This window comes from Notechis scutatus, chromosome 1, assembly GCF_049901735.1.
Source record: "Notechis scutatus isolate UNSWTSFEM ecotype Mainland chromosome 1, rNotScu1.2, whole genome shotgun sequence".
Taxonomy (NCBI): domain Eukaryota; kingdom Metazoa; phylum Chordata; class Lepidosauria; order Squamata; family Elapidae; genus Notechis; species Notechis scutatus.
In genome coordinates this window covers 275,370,880-275,388,931 of record NC_142009.1, presented here as the reverse complement: position 1 = coordinate 275,388,931, position 18,052 = coordinate 275,370,880, and the positions used below count along the sequence as shown (strand labels likewise).

The window sequence follows — 18,052 nt, the reverse complement described above, 5'->3', positions numbered from 1 at the left end:
GCCAGTTTTGCAATACCATAGAAACAGGAAATGAGTCACACTGGGTATCTCTAATTCAAAGAAACAGCGTGATGCATTTTGGTAGATGTAGGGTTTTTTTGTGTAGGGTTACCTTTTGGCTGCAGTACTGTATTGGGTTTGTACAGCGGGCTATTGGTCAGTTCGGTTTCGAGTGCTTCTGAATGAGATTTGCGTGGAGGAAATAATCTTCTTGGCTTCTTGCTCCAAATAAAAAGGCATGGCTAGAAGCTTAAAGAGCAGTTGACATTGTGAACTGAAAATGAAGGTTTTCCAAACAAAATGGATATATGCAGCAAGTTCTCAAAGATCTTAATACTATCACAGCAGTAACATATTACCTTCGAGTGTTTTTAAATAAAACGAAAAAAACCCTTTTTTTAAATACAGCTCCTGGTGGCCTTCAGGACACGTATGTATAATTAATTATCTTACCAACCAGCGGGAAGTGCTTTGACATCGCCTTTCCTGTTTATTCAGTTTCTCAGTGTAATTTGCAGTACAGCCTTGGCATTTCCTGCTGATTTTCCATCCTTGTAGTGTATTGGCTTGGCTTAACCATGTTTAATTTCCAAGCCCAGGCTAGATAGCATGAAAAGACACACAATTTATGTAACATTAATTTACCCAGCATCACAACTAATACAAAACACTGGAGCATGAATCCCAATATGCAGAGTTTTCCTACTTATTGATTTCATGTGATTGTTTCCAGCTTTTTAAGATAGAAGGCCCCGTATTTTATTGCTGGAGCGGTGTCTTAGAAAGTATCTGATAACAAGATGACTATTAAAAACCTGCTACAACCATGTCATAATTTTTCTGCTACTTAAGACCTGAAAATCTGGATAGTGCTTCTGGAAGCTTAAAAAATATGATCTTTTAAAAATCAAACAACTAGTGCACAACAACAAAAAATAACTGATCTGTGTATATATTGAAGAATAAAAAAATAATTTAGCATGATGGATATTCTTTTAAAGATGAAAATTTACTGATATTGCTGAAATTCATCTGTGGACAACTGGTATTAGTTGTCTCCTGTTAAATAAGTAAATGTCAGATCCATGAAATCAGAATGGATGTTACTAAGTTCATATCCTTTTTACATTCTTAAACAGGATCTACATGAAACAGTAAAGTAATATCTCACAATTATGAAACCCACCAAGGGGTTGGTGTTTTTGCATAACAATTTGTTAGCACTGATGATGTTGCTAAGAATAATATATAAGTAAACAACAAAGCTTAGAGAGCACTAAGGGCTGCACAATTATTTTTACATGGCCCCATATGAAATCACTATCAAATAATAGATCACATTACCTTGGTATAAAAGTAGTAGAACATATTGGCTCAAGGCATGGATTCTTAATGAAATTCATCATTTTATATGTGAACAACCATTAACAATAATCAAAATGAAAAAGGCATATGCCTTCATAGGATGAGGTATAATAATCATGGATCCTACTAATTATGCCACCTCCATACCTATCTCTGATTACAGTATTCCATTTCATAATTAGTAGCTTTATGCAGAGTGCAGAAATAAGAATGTATCAGCCAAAGAAATTAAAGACAGGAGGTAAGGGCGGGGAGCTACAATGCAATGTTTGTGTTATAAATTTATAAATTGCCTTTTATTCTTTAGCATCTCCCTTTTTGAGGATGTTACCAATTCCATCCAACTCAATTTTCTTGGTCTTTTCTTAATTGATCTATTTTCCCTTCACATCTCTGTTTTGCTATTTGATCCTTATTCATGACCAAATCGTACCCTCATGACCAAATCACTTCAATGTACTGGTTTTAAATTGAATATTTTGGTATTCAATTCAATGTATTCATTTAATATGTTTATTCTTGACACAATCCCTGTCACCTATACTTTTGAAACACTCTTGTTACCACTTTATTCAACTTATTTTTAAGTTTCTCTTTATATAGTCAATTAAGTACACTAAGACTTAATTGAGGATACTCAATATACTCATTTCTAACAATTATAACAAAGTAGGCAAAAGTACACTACATCATTTCAACTATTTTTGCTCTCTACACATTTGATGCAACATCTTTCATTCTCAGTTGTTTGTCATGTTCATACTTATATACTTTTTATCCACAATTTCTTGCTCTGCATCATTTTACCAGAGATCCTTTTTCATAATTCACACCTTCTGAGGCACTCCATGTGTACTTCTGTAACAAATCAATCATTTTAAGATTCATGGAGCAAATATAGGAAAAGTAAATCCAAGGCAAGGGTCTTCAAACTTGGCAAGTTTAAGATTTGTGGACTTCAACTCCCAGAATTTCTGAGCTAACATGACTGGAGGAGGAATTCTGGCAGTTGAAGTCCACAAATCTTGAAGAAGTCAAATTTGAAGACCTCTGATCCAAGGCATGAGTATGTAGAGCACAGCATTTTGTACCAATTATTGTTACCAAATGGTCCCCAAAAGTAGATTTATTTAGAGCCCATTACAGTAGCCCAGAGAAGAGATGTGAATAAGTGTTATTAGATTCTCACATTTCAGGTAGGGTTACAACTAGCCACCAAACAAAGCTGGGCAAAGGCACTCTGGGCTCTAATCTTTACCTGGTCATCCAGCAGTAGCTTTGAATACAGGAGAATCACCAAATATACATGGGTCCCTTCACGAATGGTGCTTCCACCTCCAGAGACAGTGCCAGCACCAACATAACAAACAAACAGCAACTCTGTCTTGTTTGGGCTCAGCTTTAATGTGTTTCATCCCTTTTAACTGGTTCCAGACACCAAAATCAGAATTTGACATCTGTGTCACAGCTTAGATGGAGATGTGCAATTGGGTATCGTTCACACAACTGGTAATGCCACACTCCACTCCTACATGTGACATCAAGGGGTTCTATCTCTCAGTCTGTGTTTTTGCTCCATGATGGTAAAACCTTCAAATCATTGATTTAATTCATTATTCATTCCTTACAGTTATATGTACTCTATGATTTATCTGGACTTCAGATTGAACAAATCCCTGAGAAAAGTGTGGTTCTAAGACACTTGGAAGTCTCCCAAGACCTTCTCAGGGTTCCCCAAAATCAAATTATGTTGAAAAGTAAGACATTAAAATTCCATCAAACAATTGTGAGAAAAGATAATAGCAATGAATGCATCATTTTAATTTTTGTAATACTGTAAATACTGATAACAACCCATGTAAGCAAAAGCTCTTTTACAGTATGAAGGGGTCCTGAAAGAAAGAAAAAAATCTTAATATTTCCAGAGCTCTGGAGGGAATTGCCAGATGAGACAGTATGCTGTATTTCTTGAGCACTTAGCATTTTGTATATTATCTTCGTGATGATATGTTTGGAGAACGATTTGGTCTTTGGGCCATGTAGTTTGTTGTTGTTGTGATGATGATGCTTGCTTTAGAAGATGCGTTGTCGGTACCGCAGGACCCTGATTTTTGCACAGCCGAGACCTTTTGTACCTTGAATGGGGTTTAGTTTAAAAAAAATAAACCCAGCGCCAGCCGGATGCTGGAGGCGAATCAACAACCTGAGAAAGCGAAAGGGGAGATAAACATGACGATCATTTCCTCCCACCAATAGCTATTAGCAATGCCTTCCAAAGCGACCAATGCGCTGCGACTCAAAGACCGGGTAGGAGGGAGGCGGGAGGAGGTAGCAGCTGGGCCCCCGAAGGAACCGGAGGGAAGGAGGAGGAGGAGGCGCTTCAGGAAACTGGCTGGGTGGGGTTCAGCGGAGGGAAGGGGCTTCCGAAAACCGGGCGCGAGGCTCGTCCCCTCGGCGGAGAGAGCGGGAGATCTGCGCCCAGAGGCCCGAAAGGTCTGGCGGGCGGGGCGGAGCGGAGCCGCGGGGCGAGCTCGGGCTTTTTTTTTTTTTGCCAACGAAGCACCGTGGTGAGTCTCCGGAGGAAGGAACGGCGGGGAGAGCGAGAGGCGGGCGGGCGGGCAGGAAAAGAGGAAGGGGCGAGCGACGAATGTCCCCGGGCAGGGCGGGCGGGGGGCGTCAGAGGTCCCCTTCAGCCAGGTTGGAGCGCCGGAGGGACTGCGGGGTGGGTGCCGGAGGCTTTTCTCCTCCGCCGGAGGAAGGCAGAGGGGTTAAGCGGCGGGTTAGTTCCTGGGCGAGGCGGTGGCAGAGCAGTCCGGGGAAGCGGGCGGCGAGGCGTCCTGGGCGAGGAAGGGGAAGGGAATGGGCGCGGGAAGCCGGAGAGGGCGAGGGGAGAGCGCCGCAGCATCCTTCGGAGCCGGGCGGCGAGGCCGACCTCGGGGCCAGGAGTGGCCACCCCTCGGGGGCTTGTGGGGGAGCGCCCGTGGCTGCCTTGCCTTCTCGGCTTAGGCCTCAGCTTGGGCTGGTTGGGTTTCGGGAGGAATGCTGCCGGTCGGCTTCCTCTCAGGGCCGCGCTGTATTTCTTGTTTGTGGGGATCCTTTTGCTGAACCCTCACTTCGCAGGCCAAAGGAGGCGCTGGGACTGGAGAGGGCTTTTATTGTTTTGGGACTTTTCATTGTAGTGGGGAAAAGCATAAAACGAGAGGTACGCATCGTGGTGGCTATTATCCCTTTGGCTGCATCTGTTTCTTACTGCATTTTTAAAAGCCTCAATTAACAAGAGCAACAGGAAGCAGCAGTGTTTTCACTGCCCCCCCTCCATTAAATGGTGCAGATTGGAAGAGGGCCGAAGAATGAATAGGCGAAAGGACAGGAAACAAAATCTGGAAGTTTAAATCAAGTTTAACCAGTATTCATGTATTTTTTATTCCTTCACAGTGGAGAGTTTTGCAAAATCAGTTCCCTTTATAAGAAAAAAAAACCCACTTGCACAATTTAGTTACTGGATAACTAAAATTTAGTTACTTCTTTATACTCTTTGGGGAAGTATATTTCAGTAACGCAACTATTTTCTTGGAACCTTTCTTTTGCTTTTCATTTTCAGAATCGGGAAGTTGTTCATATGTGTAATTTAACAGATTTACGTAAGAAGTTCCATCCTAGATTAAAGCTCATTGGTACTTTGGAAAGTCAGTTGTTTCATCATAGATTTAAGTTTTTGACTTCATCCTGAATTATAGGGACATATATTATGTACTCATTGTCATTTTAGTGGCAAAATGGTAGGCTGTAATAGCACTTTAAGCATAAAATGTAAGCTAAATGGGTACATTAAGCATTTGATAGACTTAACATACCTATCCTAATTGTCCCCAAGAGACTAAAAATTCAGTTCTTTATTTAGTTACATCATTGTCTTTTCTTGCAAGTGTATTTCCATTCAGGTACCTTTCTTATCTGAAGTTTAGGGTGGGGATGGGAACCATGGATGCTGAATCAAGTCCATCAGTGAATCGCAATTTATCGGTGGAGAAATGCAGTCCATATAAGCCAATTGACAGAAGTTTTCTGCTTTTCTGTTTTGAAGATTTGTTTACTTTGCAAATTTCATAATTAGTTCTCAGAAGAACAAATGATTTCTGCTGAAAATATGTCCTACTATTACAACTTAATAAACTGGGATCCCTGAGAAGGGCGAAGACCTTTTCTGCATATATCTGCAGAGCAACTTCTCTTCTCCTGTACTTTCTCCATGAATAGAGAGGGACGCTCAGAGTTAATATTTCTTCTCCACGTTTCTTTGTGATGGAAATTGGAAAATACTCTATGGCGCAGAAATATCAATACAGTATATATCTAAATAGCAGTCTCCACTCCTTTAAAAATAAAATACCATTAGCAAATTGCGGAGGTTCCCATTTTGACTTGTAGAATGGAAAAACAGTTGGAAAAATGCTGCATAAATGTAAATTACTTTGTGTTTTTCACATAGTGCTTTGGGGTGAAATGTCACTTGTTTCTTTTCTTCTCATATTTATTGTGACAAAAAAAATCCCCAGAATAGGTAAATGAAAGCATCTGGAAGTGTACCTTTGAACACTGCATATACTTCCTGATTACTAGGATGCAGGCAATAATATGTTAATTTGTAAGATAGTCCCCAGATTAGACATTTTAATTTTCATAAAATAGTATGAGAATATATGCAGTAAGACTTGCTTTGGTTACATTTGTGGCAATACTGAGCCAAATTTGTCAAAATTAACATTGTCCTTACAATAATGTTGACTATTGGACACTGACTTAGTCTACTCTCTTTTCCTCTTACTAAAAGGTATGATATGAAAGTGTCAATTAACCAAACCATGGACCCAGGAGATAAGTATCTGCAGGCCTATCTGGCTGATTCACAGCATATAGAGAACTATGCCTAGGCATGTAAACACAAAGCAAGGAAGGTGACTTCCCAAGTCAAATGAAAGAAACAGTATGTTTGTGGAACTAAGAGAAAAAGGGAAGGGTCTAATAGATGTGAGTGAAGATGGTCTGATACAGTAGAGTAGACTTTGTAAATAGGGAAGTAAAGGTACAAAATTATGAATGACATATGTCAAAAATATAAAGTGATAACTAAGAGTTATAGGTGTGCATAGAAGTAGTATCCATAGTTTAGTGAAAATTGTATATTATGTTCCAGTTAATAGTGATAATGGAGGAACCAGAGATGAATCTGGGCAACTTGTAGACTTCTTTATCTGCCATTTTCATTGTTACAATTGTCCTGAATGCAAATTATCTTTGCCCTTATGTGTGTCAATTATACCATCTTTTTGTTTACTATTTATGAATGTTTGATATTTTCTTCAGATTTGAATACTGAACTTATTTAGTAAAAGCAACTGAAATATGATTGTCAGTCCTATTTAAAACAAGTTTGTTTAATTTGTACTCTCTGCAAATACATCCCTAGAAATGTATTTTTCTATGGGGAAGAAAACAATACTTGCCATCCAATTTTGCCTGAACCCAATAGTTGTAATTCTATACTAATTAATATCTTAAAAAAAGATTGGTGGGCCCTCAAAAAGCAGGATAATTGACCAAGTGAGGGAATCAATAGGTCTTAGATTATTTAGAAATACCATAGTAGTGATAGTTTATAAAAAGTTAGAAATTAATTTCTTAGGTCCAAAGTTGGTCAGAGTTAATGGAAGACCATCTGCATGAGAATCATTTGGTGAAGAGGGCGGTTGGAGCAAACATGACTTCTTATTTCTCAACTTATCATGTAGAAGTATAACTTTTATTTAAACTGTTATTTTATAATGAAGATATAGTGTAGAATATTTGGATACTGTTCATAGTTCTACCATTAAAGACATTAATTATCTGGAGATCAGGATGACATTAAAGTCCTGGACCTGGGCCCAGATTGTGTTCAGGGAGCCACTTCTTGGTTACATTAATGATTTAAGTTTGATGTTTCTTGCCTACTTTGCAGTTCAGTGTTGGTAATGCTTGTAATTCTTTTTACTTTATTTTAATTATGTTTACAGCCAACAGTCACTTGTTGAGATGGATGGCCATATAAACTGATTGAAACAATAAATAAATAAATACATGAAGTATTGTATTTCATTATGTTATTTTTAAAGAACATTCTAATATTGAAATTTTCTTTTCCTAGAAAGCTGACAACTGAACTGTTATAAATTTGGCATATAAATTTAATAAATAAAAATTTAATAGGACACACTTTATTTATTTGCTTAAAATTGGTCAAGATTATACCCTTATCACTGATACTTTACTATTTTAGAAGAAATCCTGTTGTGAATAATTGCAGTTGAAAAACACGGGTCAAACATGGCTGAGTTGTCACCTGAAGAAATTCAACTGAGAGCCCATCAAGTTACAGATGAGGTAAACACCCCAAATAATATATTATTGCCCAATAACTTGGGTAGATAAACTTAGAGTGCATGATCTCCACTAAAATTGATTGGTTATCCTATATTGCTTGATAATATTGCAGTGAAGGGGAGGTTTAAATCATCTAAATCGGAGGTGTCAAATTTGTAATGACACATCACGTGATGTATCACAACTTTTTCCCCTTTGCTAAATGAGGGTTTAGAAAGCAAAAATACTTGGATTTAGAAAGCAAAAATACTTTTTCCTTAGGATTAATGCATTTTCTGAAGGAGAGTCTTGTTTATATGTCACACATAGCCCTGTGTGTAAAAAAAAACCACCACCATATAATAAATATCCTTCATGAATAAGCACAATCAAGCTTAGCACACTGCAAGGTGTATGTGTGTGTGTGCATAATACATACATATTTTATATATCAGGATCAACCTGTGGAAACAGTTACTCCTGCTGAAATTCTTTCTTAGCACAGTAGCCAGGGAATAGTAAGGACATCATAATGGGAGTAAGAAAACTGGGAGAAATCAAGGATGGTATGCCAAAAAGAAAAGATGGAAATATTATACGATGCCGCACTTTAGCATCCCTCCTTCCTCCAGATTGTATTTTAACCCCACAAAGTCCTTTCAGCGTTAGCAGGTGGCCTCTTTTTTGAGGGCTCTTACATACTTTCTCTTAGAGATGGAACGAATAGCAGAGTGGATCAGCTATTGCAACAATTCCCTTCCCATCCTCTTCACCCTGCCAAAACAGACCATTCAAGGGGCAATGCCACCAAGTTTGGAAGACAGAGGTGGAGACTTGCTAATGGCGTATTTCTGCTTGTCTTCACTGCCGCAATAGAACAAATTCCGATCCTTTATAAAAAAAAAGGTTATAGAATCCAGGAGGACAGACTTGCACAGAATCTAAAAAGAAGGGTTTGTCTAGAAAATAGTGGCTGCATCATAATGTTGAGTTTTAAAATACCACTAATCAAGACAAAACCTTGCTTAGTTGCATTGTGTCAGAAACAAAAGTATACTGTAGTGCTTACTTACAGCAATGTCTAAAATTATATAATAATTACATATCTTTGAAAATCTCCATGCCTGAAATGAAATCTTATCTTTATTTTAGTCTTTGGAAAGCACAAGGAGGATCCTTGGCATGGCCATTGAGGTAAGGAAGAAGTTAAAGGCTTTCATTGAGCTGGGGGTGGGAAATCAGGTGGAGAACATGAAATGACATTGAGTATATTATGTTCATTGAGCATTAGATGTATGGAAGTATTTCTCAGATTTTCTTAGAACTTCCCTGCTTTTTTTTTCTGCTTTTCAATTATTTTAATATTGGGTTTTTATCTTTGTAAGTCACACAGAGTCACAGAGTAAGTTGGACAGCCATATAAATTTTCTTAAATAAATAAAAATAAGCAAACAATGAAACTTGAAATAACATTGAAATAATTTTGTCATAGGACCAAAAAACAAAAGCAACCAATTCACCATGTACTTATACCAGTATTGTAAAATAATTTGCAATATTGGAATTTTTATTCTACCTGGAAGGAAATTTTATATAGTAGTATTTATGCTGATCAATTTTTATGTAATTATTTAGTAGTATCTCCACACAATAGTCTGTAGCAAATTGTGTCATTACACTAATTCCACTGTGTAATCGTTCTGTATTTCTCTCCCCCCCATTATAGTCACAAGATACTGGAATCAAAACCATTACCATGTTAGATGAACAAGGCGGTGAGTTGCACAAGAACAATATGTTATCTTTGATTATAAATGTAGAACCCTATATTTCATAATGATACATAATAAATATACATAATTAATTCAGTCCAGATACAGGCATGGCCATTGTCCATAGGCTTGCAGTAGTTTCCAGAAACATTAACACTTCTTAAGCTGCTTTTAAATGCTTTTTAAAAAGTGTTTTGAATGCAGACCTTCCTATATGAAGTGTAAGCATTTACGTCATTTAAAGTTTCTAAAGCTTCTTTTTTTTCCTAGAAAAGTTAAACAACATAGAAGAAGGTATGGATCAAATAAACAAAGACATGAAAGAAGCTGAAAAGAACTTGACAGAGCTTAATAAGTGCTGTGGTCTCTGTGTCTGTCCATGCAATAGGTCAGTTAAAAGCAGATTGGTAAGACGCTTTTTTCAAGGAAAAATTTCACTCTTGTTTAGAACTTCAGTGACTAGAAAATTTAAAGAAGCTACTGTTCTCTCTGATGAAAAAAAAAAACTGCTACAGAATTCAAAGCACAAATTGGATGTTGTAATAACTAAACCATGGTCTGTGTTCATTTATAATCCTAAGCCATAAACCATACAAACAATAGTAACTGGGTTCACATTAACACAATAAACAAAATTCAAAGAAATCACATTTTACCTTAACATTGTCCAAGCCACTGACTGCATTCATATAGTCTTATTTATGTTCTATTAGGTACACTCTGAGTAACTACATAAATAGTCCTTTTCTGAGATGATCTGACCCCAACCTGCCCCTTCAGGTTTTCCAATGGGGTATTATCCAAAACTTTATGGGTGCATGCAAGTGTGAATGATGGCTCCTTTCTTCAAATCTATGAAGCCTGAAAACGTTTGTTTCAGTGGTTGGTAGTATAGACTCCAAAATAAAGATTTCATTATTGCCATTTTTACTTCAAATTTTAAAAGATTTCAAACAAGAACACTGATGTCCTGTGAAATTTCAGCCTTTTAAAAATGTATTTGTTTTTAAAAAATAATTTTGGGGTCCCATGCCATGACAACCACCAACTATGGTTGCTGTCCCCTGGTTTTTCTTGCAATTTACAAAAACATTCTGTTCAGTGTAGTGGTGCCTATAAAAAAGGAAAAAGTTGGGAAATGCTTACTTAACTATACTTGTCCATAAAGTTAACCTGTGAATAAAATAATAACCAGAATGTTTTTAACTTTTGTGGGTTTGTTCTGCTTTTGGTTTTCTGGTAATGACAAATGCAAGTTGTGGTGGATGATATAATAAAGTTTAAACAGTGAATGTTTAAATTGTTGTTTTCAAGCTGTGCCAATTAAGGAAGAAAAGCCAGTGGTCATGTACCAGTAGTTAGGTGCTATAAGGCTTAGTTAGATGTACACATATACCTGTGACTTAAATCTGATAATATATTGGAATGGGAAAACTAAAGCAATTAATATAAGCTTGGGTTGGATTTTAAATTACGTAATACCTATTACATATATGGAAGGAATATATATGAGAATAGCACAGCACTTTTACAAATTTTGAATATAGTATTCATAATAATGCTTTTCTTCCTGACTTGCGTTAAAGCTGTTTTTTTCTTCTTATAGCATACTCTCAGCTTTACTTTGAAATAGTTTGTCAGCTAACAAATAGTTATCTGCTTGCTTGTCTTACTGTTCACTCTTTTTCATTCTCTCCTAATCACCCCACTTTTCCTTCTTAATAAAATGAAGATTTAACATCAGAGGTTGGATCCACTTAACTGGTCAAAATGGAATTTAGGAAAATACCTGTATTAAGAAGCAGTTTACACTGCTAACCAGCTATCTGAAGGTGATGTTCTAACATGATGCATGTCTGAATGTGCATGTTTTCATAACACCTTGTGATGGTCTGTAGTTGTGTCTGTGCCGTGTTGCTTGTAGTTTATATTTAGTTATTTATTCTGATTTGATTAATCTGAAATAATAGTTACAATGTTTAGAATGCAAGTAACAGTTGATATACAATTTAAGTCTATTAGGATATTTTTCCTATGTAGCTTATAGAAAACAATAGTTTATACATAGGTTTAAAAATCTTACAGGAAAAATGTGCAATGTTATGATAATGTTCACATATTGATTTAACTCTGATCTACCACATGGGGGAAATGTTTTTTGTCATATATTACTCAGCATGCAACTGTTTTGTAAGAATGCTCATAGCCTCAGGATTCCTATGTTTTATTTTTAAAATATCAGGTATCACTGTACGGAGTCAGTCCAGAACCAAATAAAAATTAAATATTACAGAGTAATACAGCATAAAACAATACAAGGTTTATCTTGATTATATGAATGTTGGAATAGAAAAATAAGTTTTGCATTTATTCCTTCATTTTTGTTGCCATTAACAAAATGATTATCTGGTGATGATTATCTGATGCATGATTTGGTGAAATTAGTACAATATAATTTTCTCAATATTTTGTTGGTTTGTGCCTTCAAGTCAGTTTTTTGATGCCTGGTGACTATCTGGACCAATCCCTCTATTTTTCTTGGCATAGTTGTTCAAAAGTGGTTTGCCATTGCCGCCTCCTTGCAGCTGAGAGAGGGTGATAAGCTCACTGTCATCCAGCTGCCTTCATGCCTAAGGAAGGACTAAAACTCATTGACTGTCAGTTTCTAGCCTGGTGACTTACTGCAGTAAGCTGGCTCTTTAAGTTTCTCCATACAATTCATTAAATTAAAGATATACCATAAATATAATGCTAAGTGGTACATACATTTTTCTTCCTAATCACAAACTTGATCATGTAATAAGCAATAAATCAGTTGGCTGCTTAAATTATCTTTTTAGCTAACTAATTATTCTATTTTTCTTATAGAACGAGGAACTTTGAGACTAGTAAAACATATAAGACAACATGGGGTGAAAACTCAGGTGATCATATAATAACCAGACAACCAGGACGGGGAGAAAATTACCAACAACAGACCTCAGGAGGACCAAATGGAGGATACATAAAGCGGTAAATAGTATTTTCTTCTTCCACTGATGAATACAGATTCCGTATCTGTTCCTCTAGAACAGTACTGGGATATTGAAAACCATCATGAGAAGCTTGTTCTGTGTAAATCATGAATGTTTATTTGGAACACTGTTTAGTAATTTTTCAAAGATTCCAAATAATAGGACGTTTTGAATCAAATTTTGTAACATGATTGATGGAATGTAAAGGTCTTTTAAAAACACAGGCTTATTTTTAACATCTTTTATAAATTGCCAATTAGATGTATTTTAAGACTGAAGTTATGAAATGTGTATGAGAGATAGAATTAGGACTGTTTATGATTCTGTGTTTTTTTATTTCTGTTTATGGTTTTAGTATTTTTGTAATTGTTCTGATTTAACTGATGATTTTTAATTTCTATTGAGAACTGCCCTATGGCAATTTGACTAGTGTAAGTATGTGTATAGGCAGGGAGGAAGGGGAGAGAGAGAGAAGGAGAATATGAATTTAGTTCATTACAATGAAGAAGAAGGAACTTGCAAGTGCTCAAAGCAGTTTTTTTCTGATATTTTGAAAAGGATAACAAATGATGCCAGAGAAGATGAGATGGAGGATAACTTAACTCAAGTGGGACACATCTTGGGAAATCTGAAAAATATGGCTGTGGATATGGGCAGTGAGATTGATTCACAAAATAAGCAAATAGACCGAATAAATGTGAAGGTAAGAAGTGAGAACTGGATCCTTAACTAACTTAATTATCAGAGACTTAATTGCTTGGAAGAGTAGCTAATTGTTCTGGAATACAGTACCATGTTGTAGAGCAGGCCTGTTAAACTGGTGGCCCACAGCCCGGATACAGCCCTCACAGGCCACGCCAGCTCCGCAAAGGTAAACATCATGATACGTCACAATTTGGCCTGCGATATGATCGAGTTTGAAACCCCTGGTGTAGAGCATGGGTGTCAAACTCAAGGCCTGGAGGCTGAATCTGGCCTTCGGGGTACTTAGACCTGGCCCACAGGACTGCCCCGGAAACAGCAAAGGATTGGCTCGCAGTGCTTATGTCAGCAAAACTGGAGCTTAGGAGCCAGTTTTCGCTGGCAGAAACACGCGGGCCACTACAGGCGCCCCAACGGGAATGATGTCAAGCTGGACACATCCATTGTGGCCACGCCCCTGCCATACACACACACACCCAGGTCATACACAACCCTGATGTGGTCCTCAATGAAATTGAGTTTGACACCCTGGTGTAGAGGTATTCCAATTTACCAACACCTTGTGTCCGTGTTCTCTTGTATGGATAACATTCCTCCACCCAAAGCATTATTTTTCTATGTAGGATATATTTAAGCTTGATTTCATGGTGAACCCTTTGGGATTGTGAACTTGAAATAATATTTCCATCATGATAAAATATGAAAAATAAAACGAATACCAATGCCAATAAATACTGTATTGTTGGGAATGAGGACCACATTTGAAAAGTATGTTACATGTGCCTTCTAATTGTTGTTGTCCATTCATAAAATGAATAACACTAATTTCCAGGAAGATATTGATGTTGCTTTTAAAAAAAAGCAATTTGTCCAAGAATTTAAGTACAAGGTAAATGTGGAATCTGATGCAACTCATATTTACCCTCACAGAGCGCAAACTGGTGGTCCTACACACACACACACACACACACAAGGTCACTATGTGTATATACTAAAGATGTATATCACATTGAACTATAGATCACATCCTGGTTGGTTAAAAAGCAGGTTTGTGTTGCCCAAAATAGAATAAATACCACTGAAGTTGCTCTATTCTGACTCTGGGCTTTCTCAAAGTTCTGTACTTGTTTCTCTGAAACATTGATATTCTGTAATGGATAAACCAGTGCCAAGAAAAAGAAAAAGTCTTGTTTATATATAATGCCCTGACAGAAATACAGTAGGAGGTGAAGAGGAATAAGTGACTAATAGGTCAACTGTCAAAATGACCTTTGGAATCAGAGCACCATTGGCTGGTCTGATCACAGATGGGTGTTTTTTTTAAAACCCACATCAATTATCTTAATCCTCTTTCCTGTTTTTCTGGGTGCCTTTAGTTAATTAATTTTTTTATAATGCAGATAGGGTAGAAAACCTGGCAGACACCAATGGAAGTGTTAGCATCCATGACATCACACTGAGTACCCAAGGTTATAGATTTATTATCTTACATCCTTGCTTTGCATGTGTCCCATTCAAATGCAATAAGTTGGTTGAAAGAATAAATATTTTTATCATTAAGAAGTTGATATTCGTACCAGTTTTAAAGCAAAGCAATCTTTAGAGAAAATGAGGTATAAATCGGGGAAGATTGAAGCAAGTTTTTAAAAATATTTTAATACATAAACTTGAAAAGTTTGTCATTGATGGATGTTCAGACAATTAATGAATAATGATGCATAACTGGTGATAAACAAACCCTGTTAAAAATCATAGCAGCACTTTATAATATCAAGAAAAGTGACCATGTTGTTTTGAGAACTCTTTTTCTTTTAAGTAATTCTTGTTTTAAATATTTCTTCTGCTTTGCTTCTCTCAATAAGCTTACCAGCGGTATCGTTGTGTACTGTATGTGAACAGATTAGTAAGAGCTAGTCATTAGACTGAACGGTAAATAGGTTGTAAATATTTGCTAACATGAGTTTTGAATATTTTAAATTATTTTTAAAAAAATTGTTTCAAATGTTAAATTTTTAAATTAAAAAATTAACCATACTATATATTAGTGTAGCAGTACAATAATGAGAAGATTTCTTATGAATGTATTTGTATCTGTCAGCTATGAACTTATTGAAAAGGTTTTCTCTTGTAAACCTATGTTGCTTTCTTCCTTGCTCCTAAATATGATGGTACTTTCATGGCTAATTTTACTGTGGCTGTTTTCTAAACAAGTCAGTGGACTCAAACATACACTCCAGTACTTTCCCTCCAAGCTGGAATTTATATTTAATTTCTTTCATTTCATTTGAATACCCTGAATCTTTACAGAATTCCTAGCAATTTACAAAAAGGCATATCCTAAAAGAATCGAGAAAGGGGATTTTTTCTATTCATATAACTTGCATATAACTTTAAATGTCTCTGTTTTAGTTCTCCACATTCTTGGCAATTCTTGAAGAAATATAAAGAGACTTGAATAGTATCTGTGCACCTTTATAATTTACAAGTAACTTTGCATTTTGTTTTCTGTTTCAGGCTGAAACTAACAAAGACCGTATTGAGCAAGCCAATGCAAGAGCCAAAAAGCTTATTGAGAACTGATAGCCATTGCCAGTTTTCAGTCAACTGAAATCTTTTCTCATTCTACAAATATCCTCACTTTCCAAAGAAGAGAAGCAATGTTCAGAAAATGAAACAAAGCAGAACACTATTGTATTGTACATGTTTAGCATGAAAATCCAGGAAAACAGCACAACAGAAATGTAACTTTCTTATTAATGTTCATATCCTCAGGGCTTCATTTTTCTTGGTTTTGTCCTTTCTGTGAGGTTAGTCTTACCACCACCACCACTCTTTTTTTTCCTTTCCTTTCCTTATGGCAACTCAGAGATAAGAGTGCAAACTGACTGATTATAAAGGCAGAGAATGCACTCACTAAATTTAATTACCTCACTTAATACTGCATTATCATCGCTGAATTGGTGGATGATGGATTTTCATGAAATGTACATATTTGTAGAAATTAAACTTGCTCCTACTTTTTCAAAACATTTGATTTCATTACCAAGTTTTTCATAAAAAGGAAAGATGATAATGGATATAAAGTATACTTTCAAGCCATAGCTATTCTAATTTGCATGCAAATTAGGTAAATAAGCATACAAAAATCCATAATGCATAAATGCAACTTAGACAAATTTAAACATTTGTCACTTTTGTCTCCAAAAGATTGGATTTTTCAATCCTTATTTCTTTTGCTTCTTTCACAGAAACTATGTATGTTAGTGGAATTAGAGGAAAGGGCAACTCAGACAGCTTGACTAGGAGCATGTTACCCTTGGTTATTTGGAATCTCATGAGATTGCAAGGAAATTAAAATATGCCTTTATATAAATATCCTGAACCTCTGCCATTTTTAAACAGTGTATTTGTAGGTATTAATACTGCTGAGATTGGTCTATGAAATCTCTATGTGGATCTTTTAAAACATTTTATCAGAAATGCACAAAATTCATAAAAGTATTCCTTATAGAAATGTATTATCCTTTTAATATAAACAATCCATACAATCTGTACAAATCTGTAGAGGGCAGCATATTGTGATTTCAATACTGTATTTATTTAAAAAAATATTGGGGCTTAAATCATCAAAATCAGGGTACAATCTTAAGTTGAATGAAGTCAAAAGCCATCTTCTTAGTGATATTAATAACTACTGTTTCACATTTTCTATCTGGACCATACATTCTCATTCACTTTTCAAAGAAATCTGTTTCAAGCACTGCTTTATTATTAAAATTGACCTGAATTTGATCCAATTCACAAAATTTTAATGGTGGTATGGTTCTGCAGGCATCACAAAATATGATTTATTGTATTTGAATTGCTGCTTATCAGATTTTCTTTAAAAATGTTAGTATGTAGAAGGATCCAAGGGAAACTGCTATGAATCACTGTTAATGAGCTGTGAGCTGTTGAATAGGTCACATGGTGTAGTTTGCTGTAATAAGTACTTGACCTAGAGCCTATTTCAGTTTACTCCTATTTCAGGATTAAGGTTCTTGATTTGGTTTCTCTTTCATATCTATACAAATGACCAAATTTCAAAACTTCTAGATGCCCAGTCTTTCGCAAGAAAGGTTTAATTCTCTTCTAATTAAGAATCCACCAAATTGTTGATTTATTCAACGGCACAATATTTAGCAGAACTTGTATTTTATTCAACTTGAAGCTATAAAGTTCTAGTCCTTGCATGTTTTGCTGCAAGTCAAAGGATTACCTGCAACAATCTAGATACTATAAAGAAGCTCAAAACAAATTAATTGTACTGTGATTATTCTTAATTTCTTCATGCTTTGTTTCTTCATTCCAACTGAATGTTTAATTTTTATTATAAAGCTTAGTCTTCTATATAACCTTGTACAATGGAATGCTGGAATTGTAGTATAGTGCAAAAACCGGGCACATTCCTCTCAAATTATGTTTATTAATACCAAAACGAATTACAGGATTTGGCTGGAAAATATATGTTTTTAGCTATAATGTAAATTAATGCCCAAGATGTCATGTATACTTGCTGGGCTGAATATAATTTATAAATCTTTTCACTCTTCAAATACCTGTGTAAATCTGAATGGCCTTAAACTGTCCTAGGCTGTGTAATAGACACGCCCTATAAATGTTTTTGCCTGCAGCTAAGGATCCAGCTTCTAGTTCCCTATGGAGTCAAGAAGGTGAACCATTACTAAGTTCCATTGACATGGGCTGATGGGATAGTCACCTTTGCTAAAAAAAACAAGAATTCCAAATTTCCCTGGAATT

The 18,052-nt window shown here is 36.0% G+C and overlaps 1 protein-coding gene across 5 annotated transcripts; it reads left to right on the top strand.

Moving 5' to 3' along the window:
* The first annotated feature begins 37 nt into the window (after window positions 1-37).
* SNAP23 (synaptosome associated protein 23) lies at window positions 38-17,549 on the top strand. 5 transcript variants are annotated; one of them, XM_087951662.1, is made up of 8 exons: window positions 38-430; window positions 7,682-7,785; window positions 8,917-8,958; window positions 9,491-9,539; window positions 9,807-9,924; window positions 12,405-12,548; window positions 13,109-13,253; window positions 15,767-17,549. In XM_087951662.1, the coding sequence occupies exons 2-8, from the start codon at window positions 7,729-7,731 to the stop codon at window positions 15,830-15,832; spliced, it is 621 nt and encodes a 206-aa protein (XP_087807788.1). In that variant the 5' UTR covers window positions 38-430; window positions 7,682-7,728; the 3' UTR covers window positions 15,833-17,549. The 5 variants fall into 5 exon arrangements, with proteins under 5 accessions (XP_087807788.1, XP_026526833.1, XP_026526832.1 ...); XM_026671048.2 differs by lacking the exon at window positions 38-430 and adding an exon at window positions 3,711-3,858; XM_026671047.2 differs by lacking the exon at window positions 38-430 and adding an exon at window positions 3,711-3,932.
* The last annotated feature ends 503 nt before the right edge of the window (window positions 17,550-18,052 follow it).

Coding starts and splice junctions, on each gene's coding strand:
- SNAP23 (XM_087951662.1), top strand. CDS start 7,729: ATGGCTGAGTTGTCACCTGAAGAAATTCAACTGAGAGCCCATCAAGTT. Junction 7,786..8,916: donor CCCATCAAGTTACAGATGAG/GTAAACACCCCA, acceptor TCTTTATTTTAG/TCTTTGGAAAGCACAAGGAG. Junction 13,254..15,766: donor TAGACCGAATAAATGTGAAG/GTAAGAAGTGAG, acceptor TTTCTGTTTCAG/GCTGAAACTAACAAAGACCG.